The 13,355-nt window shown below is 43.7% G+C and overlaps 2 protein-coding genes across 2 annotated transcripts; both read right to left on the bottom strand.

Annotated features, from left to right (window-relative positions):
• Nucleotides 1-1,682: 1,682 nt before the first annotated feature.
• Nucleotides 1,683-3,305, bottom strand: LOC108130264 (uncharacterized). Its single transcript, XM_070280685.1, has 2 exons — nucleotides 2,120-3,305; nucleotides 1,683-1,813 (listed from the first exon to the last, which is right to left on the bottom strand). Exons 1-2 carry the CDS (start codon nucleotides 3,303-3,305, stop codon nucleotides 1,683-1,685), a joined length of 1,317 nt encoding a protein of 438 aa, XP_070136786.1.
• A 6,013-nt stretch (nucleotides 3,306-9,318) lies between these two features.
• On the bottom strand, nucleotides 9,319-12,920 carry LOC108130467 (uncharacterized). Its single transcript, XM_070281865.1, has 4 exons — nucleotides 12,844-12,920; nucleotides 12,351-12,542; nucleotides 11,598-12,105; nucleotides 9,319-11,437 (listed from the first exon to the last, which is right to left on the bottom strand). The coding sequence occupies exons 1-4, from the start codon at nucleotides 12,915-12,917 to the stop codon at nucleotides 10,886-10,888; spliced, it is 1,326 nt and encodes a 441-aa protein (XP_070137966.1). The 5' UTR covers nucleotides 12,918-12,920; the 3' UTR covers nucleotides 9,319-10,885.
• Between the last annotated feature and the right edge of the window lie 435 nt (nucleotides 12,921-13,355).

Genomic DNA, 13,355 nt, shown 5'->3' with positions numbered 1-13,355 from the left:
CATGAAATCGATGGGAGATCTTTAGTATAAGTATCTCAGCAATCACGAAAGCTACATAGACTGGTAGAAGATAGATAAGCCAGTTCTTGAAGTCAAGGCTTCGGAGCACTTCGAACATTGTCCTCTTCCTGCCACAGGGAACAACTATAGTCAATGAGTTCATGTCGTAGGGGTTCAGGTGCCTGAGATCGGTGTTTTTGGATTCGAGGTGAGAGTTTAGTCGAATGCCTGGCTTATTAGATGAGTTGTCATTGGTTCTGCCCATAACATTAAACGTCAAATTGTATTTCGAAGCAAAGTCTATGATTTGGCGGTCGTGTATGTGAAGCAAGGGGATTGTTCTATTTGATGAGATGCTGACGTTTATTGAAGGTTCGGCGTCCCAGTCAGGCAGGACATTCATTATTCTGCCCTCGTAGTTAGTTTCCTTTGGCAAAAAAAGGTAGCCTCCTTTCCCAAGTATTTTTTTTACCTTTTTAAAATGTGGCTTAGGGTGTGCCTTTAAGCGAAGAACTAGGTCTGGTCTTCTGCCGTCGTCCTTCATCTTTAAAATCAACATTCTATCAAATTGATACTCATCGACAAGCTCGCAAATCCTATGAAGAAAGTCCTCTGAGATGCTTGTCTGCATCCATAAAATAATGGGGCTCTGCCGCATACTGTTGAAGTCCTGGGCGAGAACTTGCAGTAATTCCACATCCGACTGCCGACAAATGCAGACCAGCGCCAAGCTTAAATGATTGAAATACTTTCGAACTTCTACTCCGGCTCTGTTGTCGAATCGAAGAGATGGAATCTCTGGATGGTTCCAGTTCTGTAGAGCACAATCTCTAACCTCATGATGCTTAAGAATAAATAACGTGTTCATAGCTTTATTTCGTGGTATCTTCACCAAAAGCTTGTTTAGGAAACTCATTTCCATATTCGCCGACTCAATTCCCATGAAATGGTACAAAACAAAGACCAATACAGTCACCACGATTTTAAACTCCATCTTGGTACTACCATACGCTTTTGCATCAGAAAACGAACTGAATAAGACACGTTTCCTAATTTCCCTAAGAGGTTATTTTTTAGATCTCGCCACATGGATACTTGACAGCCGCGTGTCGATAGTTGGATTAAATAAAATTTGAGGACCTACTTTAGTTTAATGACAAGGGGGGTAATCCTTAACAGTTAAGAAAGGCAGCTACATTAGAAATTAATTGGAAAGCTTCTATGGCCCACAGCGATGTCTTAGCCTTTTCCAATTTTCAACCGATACTTAAGCGAAATACCTTTAAGAATTTCTAGATCGATTTCCTTTAAATCTGTGTTGAAACTTCTGGTCAAATTTTAAACCCTTTTTTTTTGTCCCTTTTTTCCCATGGAACCCCATGAAAATCGGAAAATCCATGGGAGTACCTTATATGTCCCTCAGTGATGGCTGTATCTCAGCCAATTTTTACCCGATCCTAAAGCAGAAAACCTTAAACGATTTTTAGATCGATTTTCTTTAAATCTTAATTAAAACCTCTGAATAAATTTTAAACGCAAAAAATAGTTTTATTCGCAAAAAATACGTCGAATAAGCAAAAGATACTTGGAGTGCCATTAATTACTTTTTGTAGGGTTTTTTGCAATAATCAGGTTACATAAAACAAATTATGTATGGGTAATACATTTTATATTAATAATATTTATTCCCTCTTTAAACACAGTTCGATGCAAAAAACCAGAGTGGCGAATGCATATCCCAGAAACAGTAGAGTCCACACCCAGTAGAAGTGATGCAGCGACAAAGGTGCTGCCTCCGTCTTGGGAACTGCTGCTATAGTAATATTGAACAATTTTTTCAACTGATCAGGTGTATTTTTTTCCCAATGAAAGTGGATTCCGGATTCGTAGAGGCGATGGGCGAAAGTGCGAAGGGGCCATTTGAAGATCGAGTTTTTAGGAAGGAAGTGCATTCTTTGTAAATTAGAAATTACTGTCAAATTTTTTGAGGAGCAGAAAACTTTTCGACCCAGTGACTCTTGATATCTGTTGAGTTTTTGCCAATTTTCCTTTTGCATAACATAGGCGACACTGTCATTAAAGGACAGGGTAAGTTTAAGAATCTCCAATCTGGGCGCACATTTTGCATTTGGTATTATCTGAATAAAGAACTCAGGGCTTATATCACTCAAGACGTAGTGACAAATGCCACGTTCCACCATAACGTCAAGTCCACTGTCACGCAATTCTTCCAATTTTTTTATTTCGTGGCACCGGGAACGTTTGGTTAAATGAGAACTCAACTTGCAGGCGAAAAAGTTGCTCAACACGAAGCCGAAAATGCTGAGCACCAAGAAGAGCTGCCGTAGGGAGGAGTTCCACCTGCGACTGACTGGGAAGGGCATCCCCAGGATAGCACTTACAGCCCGCATATTCGCCACAGGATCGAGGTAACTGAATCGGTGGGTTTCATTGTGGATTCGGGCTTTGATCAGCCGGATGAAGCTCTCCACCACCACGAATGCCACATAGACGGGCAGAAGGTAGCGGAGCACGAGCCCAAAGTCCAGCTGCTTGAAGACCTCCTGGACGCCGAGCTCCTTTCCACAAGGCACCACAGCTACCAGTGATACGAATGTAAACGGATTTACGCATTCGGCAAATTCCACCCGGGAAATCAGACGAGGAGTAAGCTGCATATCAAAGTGATCCCACAGGGTCTTCGTGCTGAGCTCCAGACTCAAATTGTACTTCCGAGCAAACTCAATTATAAGAATATCGTCACTTGTGCTGATGGGAAAGTATTTCTTTGGCCCATAACTCACGTTGCTTTTGAAAAAGGCGTTCTTTTTGGGCAGAACCAGAGTATTTCTGCCCTGAAAATTTGTCAAGCTTCTGGGATAGATGTCACCGACTTGAGATAAGTTATCAATTCGCTCGAATTTTGCTTTGGGAAAGGCGTTCAGGCGATGGATATTGTAGGTCACGTTTTTACGATTTACGATTTCCACCAGAAGGACTTTGGTGAAGTGATGTTTCTCCAATTGTTTGCTTATCTTTCTGAGTAAGTTACCCGTGACATTAACTTGCATCCACAGAATGACTCGTTCTTGCCGCATTTGGTCGTAGTCCAGGGCCAATTTGTCCAGAAGACTCAAATCACTCTTCTGAGTTATGCAAACCAGCCCCAATGTGTTATATTCGTTGAAGTTGGAGGTTATTTCGAAAACTGCTAGCTCGTTGGCCCTCAGCATTAGCATATGCCGTGGACGCCAGTCCTGAATGTCACAGTTCTTAGAAGCTTGGCTCTGAAGAATAAACACCATCTTGACTTCTCGATGAGCTCTAACTCTTCTCACTAGGTTGCTCAAAAACTTAAAATGAGCTTGGCTGTTCGCCAATACCAATAAAGGAATCAGGACCAAAAGCAAAACTATGCTCGTTAAGGTTGGCATTTCTTCAGCTTTGCAACCTTAGGCGAATGGGGTCAACTAACGACTGAAAGTCTCAGAAGTTTTTAATTTTTAAAGTCAAGGTGCTATATTGGTTCCAATAAGTTGATTGCTAAACCTGTCAGCTTTCTGATCAGCTAGAACAAAAGTATTGAAAGTCAAAGCGAATTCACTTAACTTAATCAGGTGGGAGTGAATGATACTAATCTTTAATTAAATATAAGAAATGTTAAATGTCTGCAGAAAGTATTGATTTTATTGTTAGACATTTGGGCATTAATTTTAGATTAGATGGAAAAGCAAAAAAATTAAATCAATAAATAAACAAGAAAATCATTGTTCTTGGAAAATCCACCAAGCCATACATAGTGAAAAAAGCAAAATAAGAATCGTTTGTGTTTCCAGTGAAATATATCAAAACATACATATATTCAAACGTGCTTAGATCTCCCCGATTTTTCCGAGATATCTATTGCAATTGATGGGCATGAAATATGGCCGCAAATAATCTCACATCTGCCCGTCTGCTGGCTTAACGCTCTATTTTTCGGTGGAGAGCCACAGACAGTCATTAATCAGGCGGCAAATTGTCACAATTTGTGGCAATTGTTGGTCTGTGTTTCTGCTGCTGTAATTATGACCATTTTGCTTAATTGTTTTTGTTGCGGTTATCGTGGAAATTTGCTTTTTTTCGCTTTCGTTGTTTTTACCTCCCCCATATGATTGTTTACATTTAGCAATTGTTGCCAGTTCGCATCGCAAGTCGCTCGCTTTTGGCTTAACGATGCTAATTTGATTAATTTCCCCTTTGGCCCTCGGGCCCTCGAATGCCAGAAATGCCGGAACACACGTCGTATACGTAATGTGTGTGGCACGCCCCGCAACGGTTTATGAAACGTTAATTAGGACGGATAATTTGCCGGGGCATGGGAGAATGTTAATTGCGGCTCGGCAGAATGGTGGCACGGCATTTTCATTATGCCGATTGAGCGATTGAACACGATTAAATAGAATGTCAATTGAAGCCGATTATGACAGTCAATGGACATTCTATGGTTGTGGGAGTGCTTTTTTATTTAGGATTCAAGTATCATAAAATCGACACGCTTTTTGGATGGGCATTTATAAATTTAAAGCCCAGCCTGGCAATGTGTAACAATATTGCCTACCAAAGCTGTATGGCTGCCTGATGCCATTGCCACTCAATCAGTTGTCGGCCTGGTAACCGCACAAAATATATTCGAAGAAAATTTCATGAAAAATTGAATAAACAAATCTGATTATACGTCGAGTACAGAGACACTTTCTAACACCCCCCCGCCTACACTCACACTGCTACTGGCACTCATACCCCGGCGCAACAGTCGCTGTTCAATTTAGGAACCGCAATTTGTATTTCAGCCTGTCGTACACACAAACACATGTACCGGCTCATATACTATATATTTTCAGTCCAATTTTCAGTGCTGACAAATGCATAACCAGCGTTCGCCTGTCGGTTCACTCTGAATGTTATTTATAATAGAATTTATGCCTAGATATTGGCCATCCACGAATCGACCCGACCCGTCCCGGCCTGCTCCGCAATGAACTGGACCAAATGCAAATGGCAGCCTGTCGCCAGCGCTCCAATTTCGCTCATGTATCAGATTTTTATACCGTGGAAAGAGGGGGATGAGGGGCCTACTGTTTCTAGAGAGAGCTTGATGAAAAATAAATAAAAATCCACTTGCATAATTTATAAATGGATTGTATTTCCTGGATAAGTTAAAATTTTTTACAAGTTTCATCTGGTTCTCAGATCTCCACCAAAAAATAATCCCTATACCCTAAGTTTCTCTAAAAATTGGTATATTATAGGCCTATATTTCCCTCAATTCTCCAATATTTGTTTTCAATCTCTTGGCTTTCAGATTCGGGTTCTGGTAACCGCAGAATTCAGCAGCAGCAGTGTTATAATGAACCATTTTGTGGCGAAAAAAAATCGAATAAAAAAATACACAAAACATCCCCAAAAATGTTCCAAATTCCATTCGGAATGCATTTCCAAATGTACGAGTATCATACATGGAGAATCGAAATTGAAATGGACACTGGACAAATAGCATTTGACATTATATTAAAATGAAGTCATAAATTGGGCTTTTTGTAGTCCTTTCCCTTCATCCGTCTCCCACACACCCACTTTCCCGGCGAGTGTTGTGGCCCTTTCCCCGGTCGTATTTCTATTGGCATGTGCGTGTGCCCCGGAGCGTTAAAATTGCATGAAGGCAAATCTCAATGGCATTTATGTGCTGTTGTGGCGTCGCCATTAACACGATGAATATTGGTGAGCAGGAAGGGGTTGTAGGAAGGATGGTCTGGCTGGTGTGGCTGGCGCGGCAGTGGGTGTGTCTGTTCCAGTGGTTGTCAGCCATTGTCAGCAGTGGTGTTGGCCATACAACAATGCCCGCCGGCGGCATGTGTCAACAGCTGTTGCTGTTACCGATGCAGTTGCACAATTTTTCGGGACTTGCTGCAAGTGGCGAGTGAGAAAAGTCAATGTAATTGTAAACGGTCTTCTCGTTTTCACTAATTCCACACTCCAAACTATAATTACACATTGTGGCTATGCATTTAAGGTTATTATATTTGGTAGTAGTCCTTAAAATTTCGTAGTCCGTTTACGTTCCATTTCCGGTAAAGAAGAAAGCCTTTAAATTGTACCTTAAATATTTCAGCAGTTCTGGCAGCACGCTCTGTGTGTGAGAGTTCATGTAAATAGTTCACACGGCCACTAAAACGGAAATCGCAGTATCTTGGTGTGCGTGTGAGAGTAAGTGTGCCATGGCAGGCCATAGCGCTGCAAAGTATGCTACGAAATATTTTCAGTTTCATGCGCCAAGGCTTTACATTTATTGTGCATGTGTGTGCGTCTTCCGACTCCGCCCCCAGCCGCCTCTCCGTGCCAGAAAAATGGAATTGTTTATTTGCTTTCGCCTTTTCTTATTTAAAACTATTTTATGTGCCTGCTGTCCCAGCGTAAACTTTGCCAAAACGATAGAAAGTGCAAAAAAGTAGAGGAAAGTAGCGCGCTGGAGGCGGCGAGGAGCGAAAGTTCTGCAAGAGAAATTGGTAGTGGGACAGGACCGGAGTGGACCAGCAATTGGAGTGTGAAACGTTTTCACTTCCGTGTGTCGTAACAGAGGCGTTCCTACCTAGATTTAGAAAGGGATCTTTCGCTTCTCGCACGATAGTGAGCCCCTCAAGCTCCACCTCTGCTTGGAAACTTAGACGGTCCTGCAGCACTTTTCTTAACATGAACATAAAGTTTAGTCGATTCTGTGCAGTCGCTATTGCTGCTCCTGCTGGTTCGGCCGATGTTGTTGCTGGTTTTGCTTTTGGCCATGGCTTACACTCACTCTGCCATCGGACGTTCGACCAAAATCCCATTTGGCACTGAATTGTGAGCGCACATTGAATTTGTAGCTGGCTTAGAACTCGAGCAATCTATGGGCATTAATAGATATTTTATCTGTGCTTGTGTGCGCCGTTTTTGTGCAGTGTAATTGAATTGCAAGTGGACTCACACATGCACACACACATATTTTTTGGGCTTGGTAAACTGATGTTGGTTGTTGGTCAGCACACTCCAAACACAGGCAACTGGAGATACCCGGCGGTTTATGACGTGTTTATTCGCCACAACAATTGCGACACAATTGTGCCACATGCAGTGACATTTATGTGACCAACTCTGAGAGGAAGGGCAGGGTGGAGGAGGCGGCGTCAACTGATGTCTATGAGTTATGGCTCTTCAAAACGGCAACAGCAACTGCAACAGCCACTGCCGTTGCATGCCACACTGACACATTTAACTTTAAGTGTGTGTGTGTTGATGATAGTGTATTTGTGTGATAAATGAAGCATGCCAAGAAAAGCCAACTTTAGTTACGTGACGATGGCGATGGCGACTGCCTTTCGAAGTGACAGACTTAACAGTTTAGGCCTTTCGGCCATAAGAACTGATTTAAGCATTCCATAGGATAGCTTTGAGGTACCATGTAGCACAATTTTTAGAAAAATAAAAGCCAGATGTGTTTGTGTTTATCAGCAATTACGATTTTGCTCAAATCCGCATTCAATTCCAATAAGCAAATGCCTTCGCTTAAGCCTTAGTTAGCCAAATTGATTTGATTCAGGACGAACAAAGAGGCGGTGCAGAAAAAGGATTCAAAGTCGAGTTAAAGCCCTCGAACTCCTTGCCAATTGAACAATAAAGTCATAATACTCTTTTCGTGTTCTCCGTCTTGGGGGTAAGAGCCCGGGTAAATGAAATAAAATGCAATAAAATAACAACTTAACACCTTTGGCGCAAAATAGACAGAGCGAGCATAAAAGGGAACTACGCCCCCGTTGCCACTCCGCCGGGGAAGCAAGCCGCTTCTCCTGGAAGGATACAATTCACACACACAAATGCGCAGGCAATGCAAAAAGCAAACCGTAAGCGCAGACTAAGCCGATTATAGCACGAAAGTAACGGCAATGATGGGCTTGTGGCAGGGTATGGGAAAGGCAGGGAATGTATAGGAAAAGGGGGCGGTAAGTTGGCAAGAAGTGCGTGGAGATACATACAAGGAAAGAGGCACAAGGACGAGGAGCCAAGGCAGGCAATGAATTATCGCACTAGCTGCGCCAGCAGTCGAGACAAAAGTGTTGTAAAAAATGTAGTACTATTAATTTTCTTTGCATATCTTATTGTATCTTCATAAACAGACACACTCCCACACAAACAGTTGGAGGACTGTCAGGACTTTCAGGACTCGACGAACTGAAATCGGTAAAGAAGGTCCAACCCTCAGGAAACTGGCTTAGTGCTAAGAGATTTCTAATTCAGTTGAGCAGAAATAAATTACTTACCGTAATTGTTTGCCATATAAAACTGTAGCAAAATACCACTGAGATCTTAACACCCACCCCCAGGCAGACAGGGCCGCCCCTGCTCGCTTACAGTTCTTGCCAATTTTAGCCAAGCTGGTTTAGCACTTGCTTTGAGACACTTGCTTCAAAAGGATTCATCCTTACGAGTCCTTTGAGGGGGAGGCCGGCGAGAAACTTTAATAATTTTTGCAAAATTTATTTACTTGTTTACTTTTAATTTATCTGCCGCACACTTATAGTTGACATGAGAGTGCAAATTAATGCCCTTTCATTTTGTGCTTTATGCGAGCATAAATAATTGTGCAGAGGCAGGCAACAAAACTGCCTCGATTACAATTTTTAATTATTTTTTAATGAACTACACTTCTACGGCACAAAAAATATAAACACGGCGATGAAAAAACCTGTCCTTTACATAATAAATTTATGCATGTTTAAAGTGAATTTATTGCATGTTTAATTGTGGATAATGTGTCAGAAGCAGACGCAGACCGACTCCTGACTCCATTTTTTCTTTCCACAGTTGTTTAATGAAAATTTTCACTTTTATTATCTCAGCTGGGCGGTTGCTGTAATAGTTGTAATAAAAAATATTATGACCCGGCTTGAGTCGTATAAATAATGTATTCGAGGCTTTAAGGGAATCTATGTGAGAGAAAAACATCTACAGGACATTTTAATTAAATTAGTTTGTTGGCTTTTACATTTAAAGCAGAGTAAGCCCGTTTTAGCAAAACTAAAAATCTTACTGAGAACTAACTGTTCAACGAGGGAGGCCAATGGCCAATTAAACGTATCAGGTCCATCACCAATTGATTGGATCACCTTGTTAGCCATTTTACAGCCAGTACTCTTGGCCGCAGAAGCACTTACGGCAGTTACGTGCTCGTGTTGGCTCCAAAAATCACGCATTAGCTGCCAGTTTGCACTTAAAGTCATAAATTTATTTAAATATATGGACGGGGCCTCTGCCACCCTAAAGCCTCACACGTTCGGGGTGTGCTGCAGTAAAGCAAAATTTATATTAACTTCATTTTGCTGCTGCTACTGGTACTGCCTGTGCCATGCAGTCATTGCATAACTCATACGCACCGTGTGCCGTGCAGCAGTCAGTCAGTGAGGCAGTCGCGGTGCGTTCCTAGCCATCCGGCCATCCTGCCAGCCACCCAGCCATTCAGCCAGCCATATCACCAACACAAAGCGAAGAAAGGGCCTCGAAAAATGGCAGCCAAGAGAATTTTAAATTACGCTTTGAGTGTCGAGATGGCAGCAACTCGGGCCGAAATGCAACTGCAACTCCGACTGCAGCTGCACCAGAGACTCGTGCATCGTTCATCCCTTTCCTTCTCCGCCGTTGCATGCATTTAATTGCAAATGAAGCAGCAGCGGCATGGCAGTGGCAGAAGCAAAGCGCTGACAATGCCAATTGCCAGCTTGGCAAAGCCCCTTTCCCCCGGTGGAAGTGCCCCCTCTCTGGCAGTGAAACTGCAACGGCAAACTGCAAATGACGTTTAATCAAAGTTGTTGAAATTGATAGCATTGTTTGTAGTGCACGAATGCGAGGCAAATGGCAAAATGCATTTTAAAGCGCGCCAAATGTGTTAATTAAAGTTACCCCGCCTTGTGGCATACACGGATTTGCTTTCGGCGGTGCTTATTGTCTGGGCCAATGGAGGAAATCCCATAAATAAATAAGCCCAGCATCGCCAAGGTAGAATGCAACAGATTTGTATTAGAAACACTGGAGGGCAGACTGCCGGCAGAGTGCAACTTAGTTGGTGGGGCAGGCAATAAAATAAAGTCTTAGCCAAGCGCCCCCCGAAACTGGGGGCACTTTTAATTTGTTGTGCAACAAATTAGCATTTATTTTCATTACGATTCCAACTTGTTCTGGATGCTGGTTGCTGGCTGATGCTGTTTGGTGCCACAAGCTTGGGGGGCTGCCACAGGCGAACCACGTTTTTCCATTCACTTTTTGTCAGCTATTCTACTCGTTGTTTGCTTTTAATTATAAATACATGTAAGCTAAGCTATATTAACCCCCTTAAGTTTTTATTTCTTTAAATTCATCTAAGTTATTTCGTATTTAATTAAGTGGATACACATATATTTATTTAAGAAAAGAGTTCCACCTAGAAAAGAGTCGCATTCCGCCGGAAAGGTTAAAACCTTTTATACACAAGTTGAGGCCCTTTGATAGGGCTTTTTTGCCTTTAAATTTTAAATATACCATATAGTTGGTTAATTATTTTTTTGGAAATTATATCAAAATGAATATACTGTGGGTTTTCTGACTGTTACTCATGTAGAAAGTGTTTAAAAAAATTGTGACTAGGGTCTTAAAAAATAAACATACTCTATAATCCATACTTTCTACATATGTATAAATCAATCGCTAAAATTGGGAACTTAAACTCTTAATCAGTTTAAACACTATGTAATAACTAGTAGCTGCAAAACCACTGGCATTCAATGGGTTAATGCTGCCCATTTCCTCCCCAACTGGTTTAGAAATGTGCGCGGGATTCTTGCATTCAATTAATGCGTGTGCGCGTATAGAAAGCATCACGGCGTCGCGACTGCTGACCATCGTCATCATCCCCCTCTGGCCCCACATCCCCCTCCATATCCCTTTCCCTGTGGTCATACCCAGACCCATAGCCACGGTCATCATCGCCACCTTGCCGGCGCTGGGCATTATCCAAGTAAGAGCTCACGCCCGACTGAGCGCCCAACGAAGCTGAAGACCACGGTGCGGATGAGTAGCGCTGCCGGCCACCATGCGAGCCGTAAGACCAAGGATGCTGCTGCCCCCGCCTCCCCGATCCGTAGCCGTACCCGTAGCCGTAACGGGGCGACTCATTCCTGTCCGGGTAATAGTGGTGCTGATAGTAATCGGACCCGGGTCTGGAGTCTGATTCAAAGTCCGGCCGCGAGGAATGGTCCATGTGAGTGCGATTAGGGTACGGATACGTATCGGCGGCGGTGTGGGGCGGCGGGGGTGGCCTGCGTTGCCCGTAATTATAACCATCGTCCTCGATGTGGGGCCGATAATCGTGAGGATTCGGCTTAGGATTGTGCTGGTGCTACAGAAACAGAAAAATACACAACAATTAGAAGCAATAAGTTTCAAGGAGAGGGTTTATAATAAATATTAAAAATTATTCCATAAATACTCTACTTGATTAAAAATAAACCGAATCATTAAATGAAAGAACTTTCACCTTATTTTGTTCTGTGTAGTGCTTGGAGCATGTACTGGTTACTCACCGTTGATCCACCACTATAGGGCGATTGCAGCATCACAGCTGGCGTGGCAAGGGGCTGAGGAGGCAAACTGGACGCGGGCGCTGCCACCAAGGCCGGCTGCAGCTGCCAAGACGGTTCTGCCACCGACTCCGCCACAGACTCCGCCGTGGCCATGGTGGAGGTCTGTTCGCGTGAGTTCATCTCGGCTAATTTGTTGAAGCGGTTACGACTGCCGCTGGCCGTGAGCACCATTACCGTGGGATTCATGTCCGCCGTGTGTTCCTTCAGGCAGTTCTGGAGCATGTTCACAAAGAAGAAGAACGAGAGCAGCGTCAGTGCGTTCATCACCGCGGCACCCGATTTCTTTGACTTCTTCGAGGATTTGGTGGTCATGGGCGGTGGGGGAGGAGCATGGTGGTGGTGGGACGGATACGCGGGCCCGCTGCCCGCACTCGGATAGGATTGCGACTCCGGCTGTAGCTCGTACTCCACGGATGGCTCAATGCTGTTGGAATTTCAAAGTTGCGTTAGGATTTTCCCTTTTTGGTGTCGGTGTCGGTTTCGGGTTTGACTTTAACATTCATGGCACTGTTGGAAAAGACTTGAGGGAGTACTCTTCGTGTTTAATTGATTTCTTTTTTAATAGTTTCTTTTTAAAACTTTGTATTCAGGACTGGATTTAGCCACAAAGCTTTAATATCCTACCTGGTACCTTGAAGTCCTTTGTCATTTCTCTTTCTGCATGCTTACCCATAGCCGGAGTGTCCGCTTCCACCAGTCGACGTTGGAGCATAGGCTCCGTTGGTGTTGCTGGCCGCCCCCACCAAAGTCGGTCGGTGCCCCAAGTGCGCATACTCAGCCAGCTGGGCCTGGTGGTAATGGCTCGGGTAGTAGTGGTTCGGTTGAAAGTGGTGGGGATAGTAATGCATTCGATGCGTTTGACTGCAAGAGAAGGTCGTGGTCTGAGTTGATTGCCGTTGCAACTTCCTTTCCTCTCCAGACTCCTTTCTAGCCTTTGTCCCACTTTAGACCTGGCTAAGTGGCTGAGGTATCTGCCCAGTGGCTCTGTTTAAAAGCTACTTATTTCAGACACCCTACCCTGGAGTCTTGTAATCAACTAATCAGAAGGAACAGATCTGACTATTTGTAGATGACAATACAGTAATCCACTCTTAGACTATAATGTTTCTAAAACGTAGCCAGTTCTATCTAAAAGATAAACTAGTTTTATTACCAAACCTACCCATTATCTTCCGCAATAACTGCGAGTAGAGGATGCTGCGTGCCCTGATAGGTTGCCAAATTTTCGAGAGACATTTTCGGCGCGTTTTCAGGCGGCAATTGAATTGTTAATTGATTTGTGCGAGAGGTGCGCTATATGTTTATCACTCCAACCGACAGCTCCGAGGTGGCTGTTTAAGCTGCCATAAACCGATGCCAGCTCGACGGCAGCGGAAGCCGCAAACGGAGAAGGCGAAGGACCTGTATGGGGCACAGGACAGTGGCGGTCGGAGGATGGCAGGGCCCAACCGCAAGTGACAATGTCGCTTAGGCAACTGGGCAAAGCCTTTGCCAGACACTTGGCTGGCAGCCGGCTATTAACGCCAGAAATACCAGAATGATGATACAGGGGAAAGTACAGGGGGCTCTGGGTCTGGGGAGTGGGGGCTGTCATTGTCAGCTGCTAAGTGAGTTTGGCTACAACTACCAACTAGTGACTACTGACTTCTGAATACCGAACACCTACCTGAACAA

Source organism: Drosophila bipectinata, chromosome 3R (assembly GCF_030179905.1).
Source record: "Drosophila bipectinata strain 14024-0381.07 chromosome 3R, DbipHiC1v2, whole genome shotgun sequence".
In the NCBI taxonomy this organism is placed as follows: Eukaryota; Metazoa; Arthropoda; class Insecta; order Diptera; family Drosophilidae; genus Drosophila; species Drosophila bipectinata.
The sequence above is the reverse complement of the archived record's forward strand: the minus strand, read 5'-3'. Positions and strand labels throughout refer to the sequence as shown.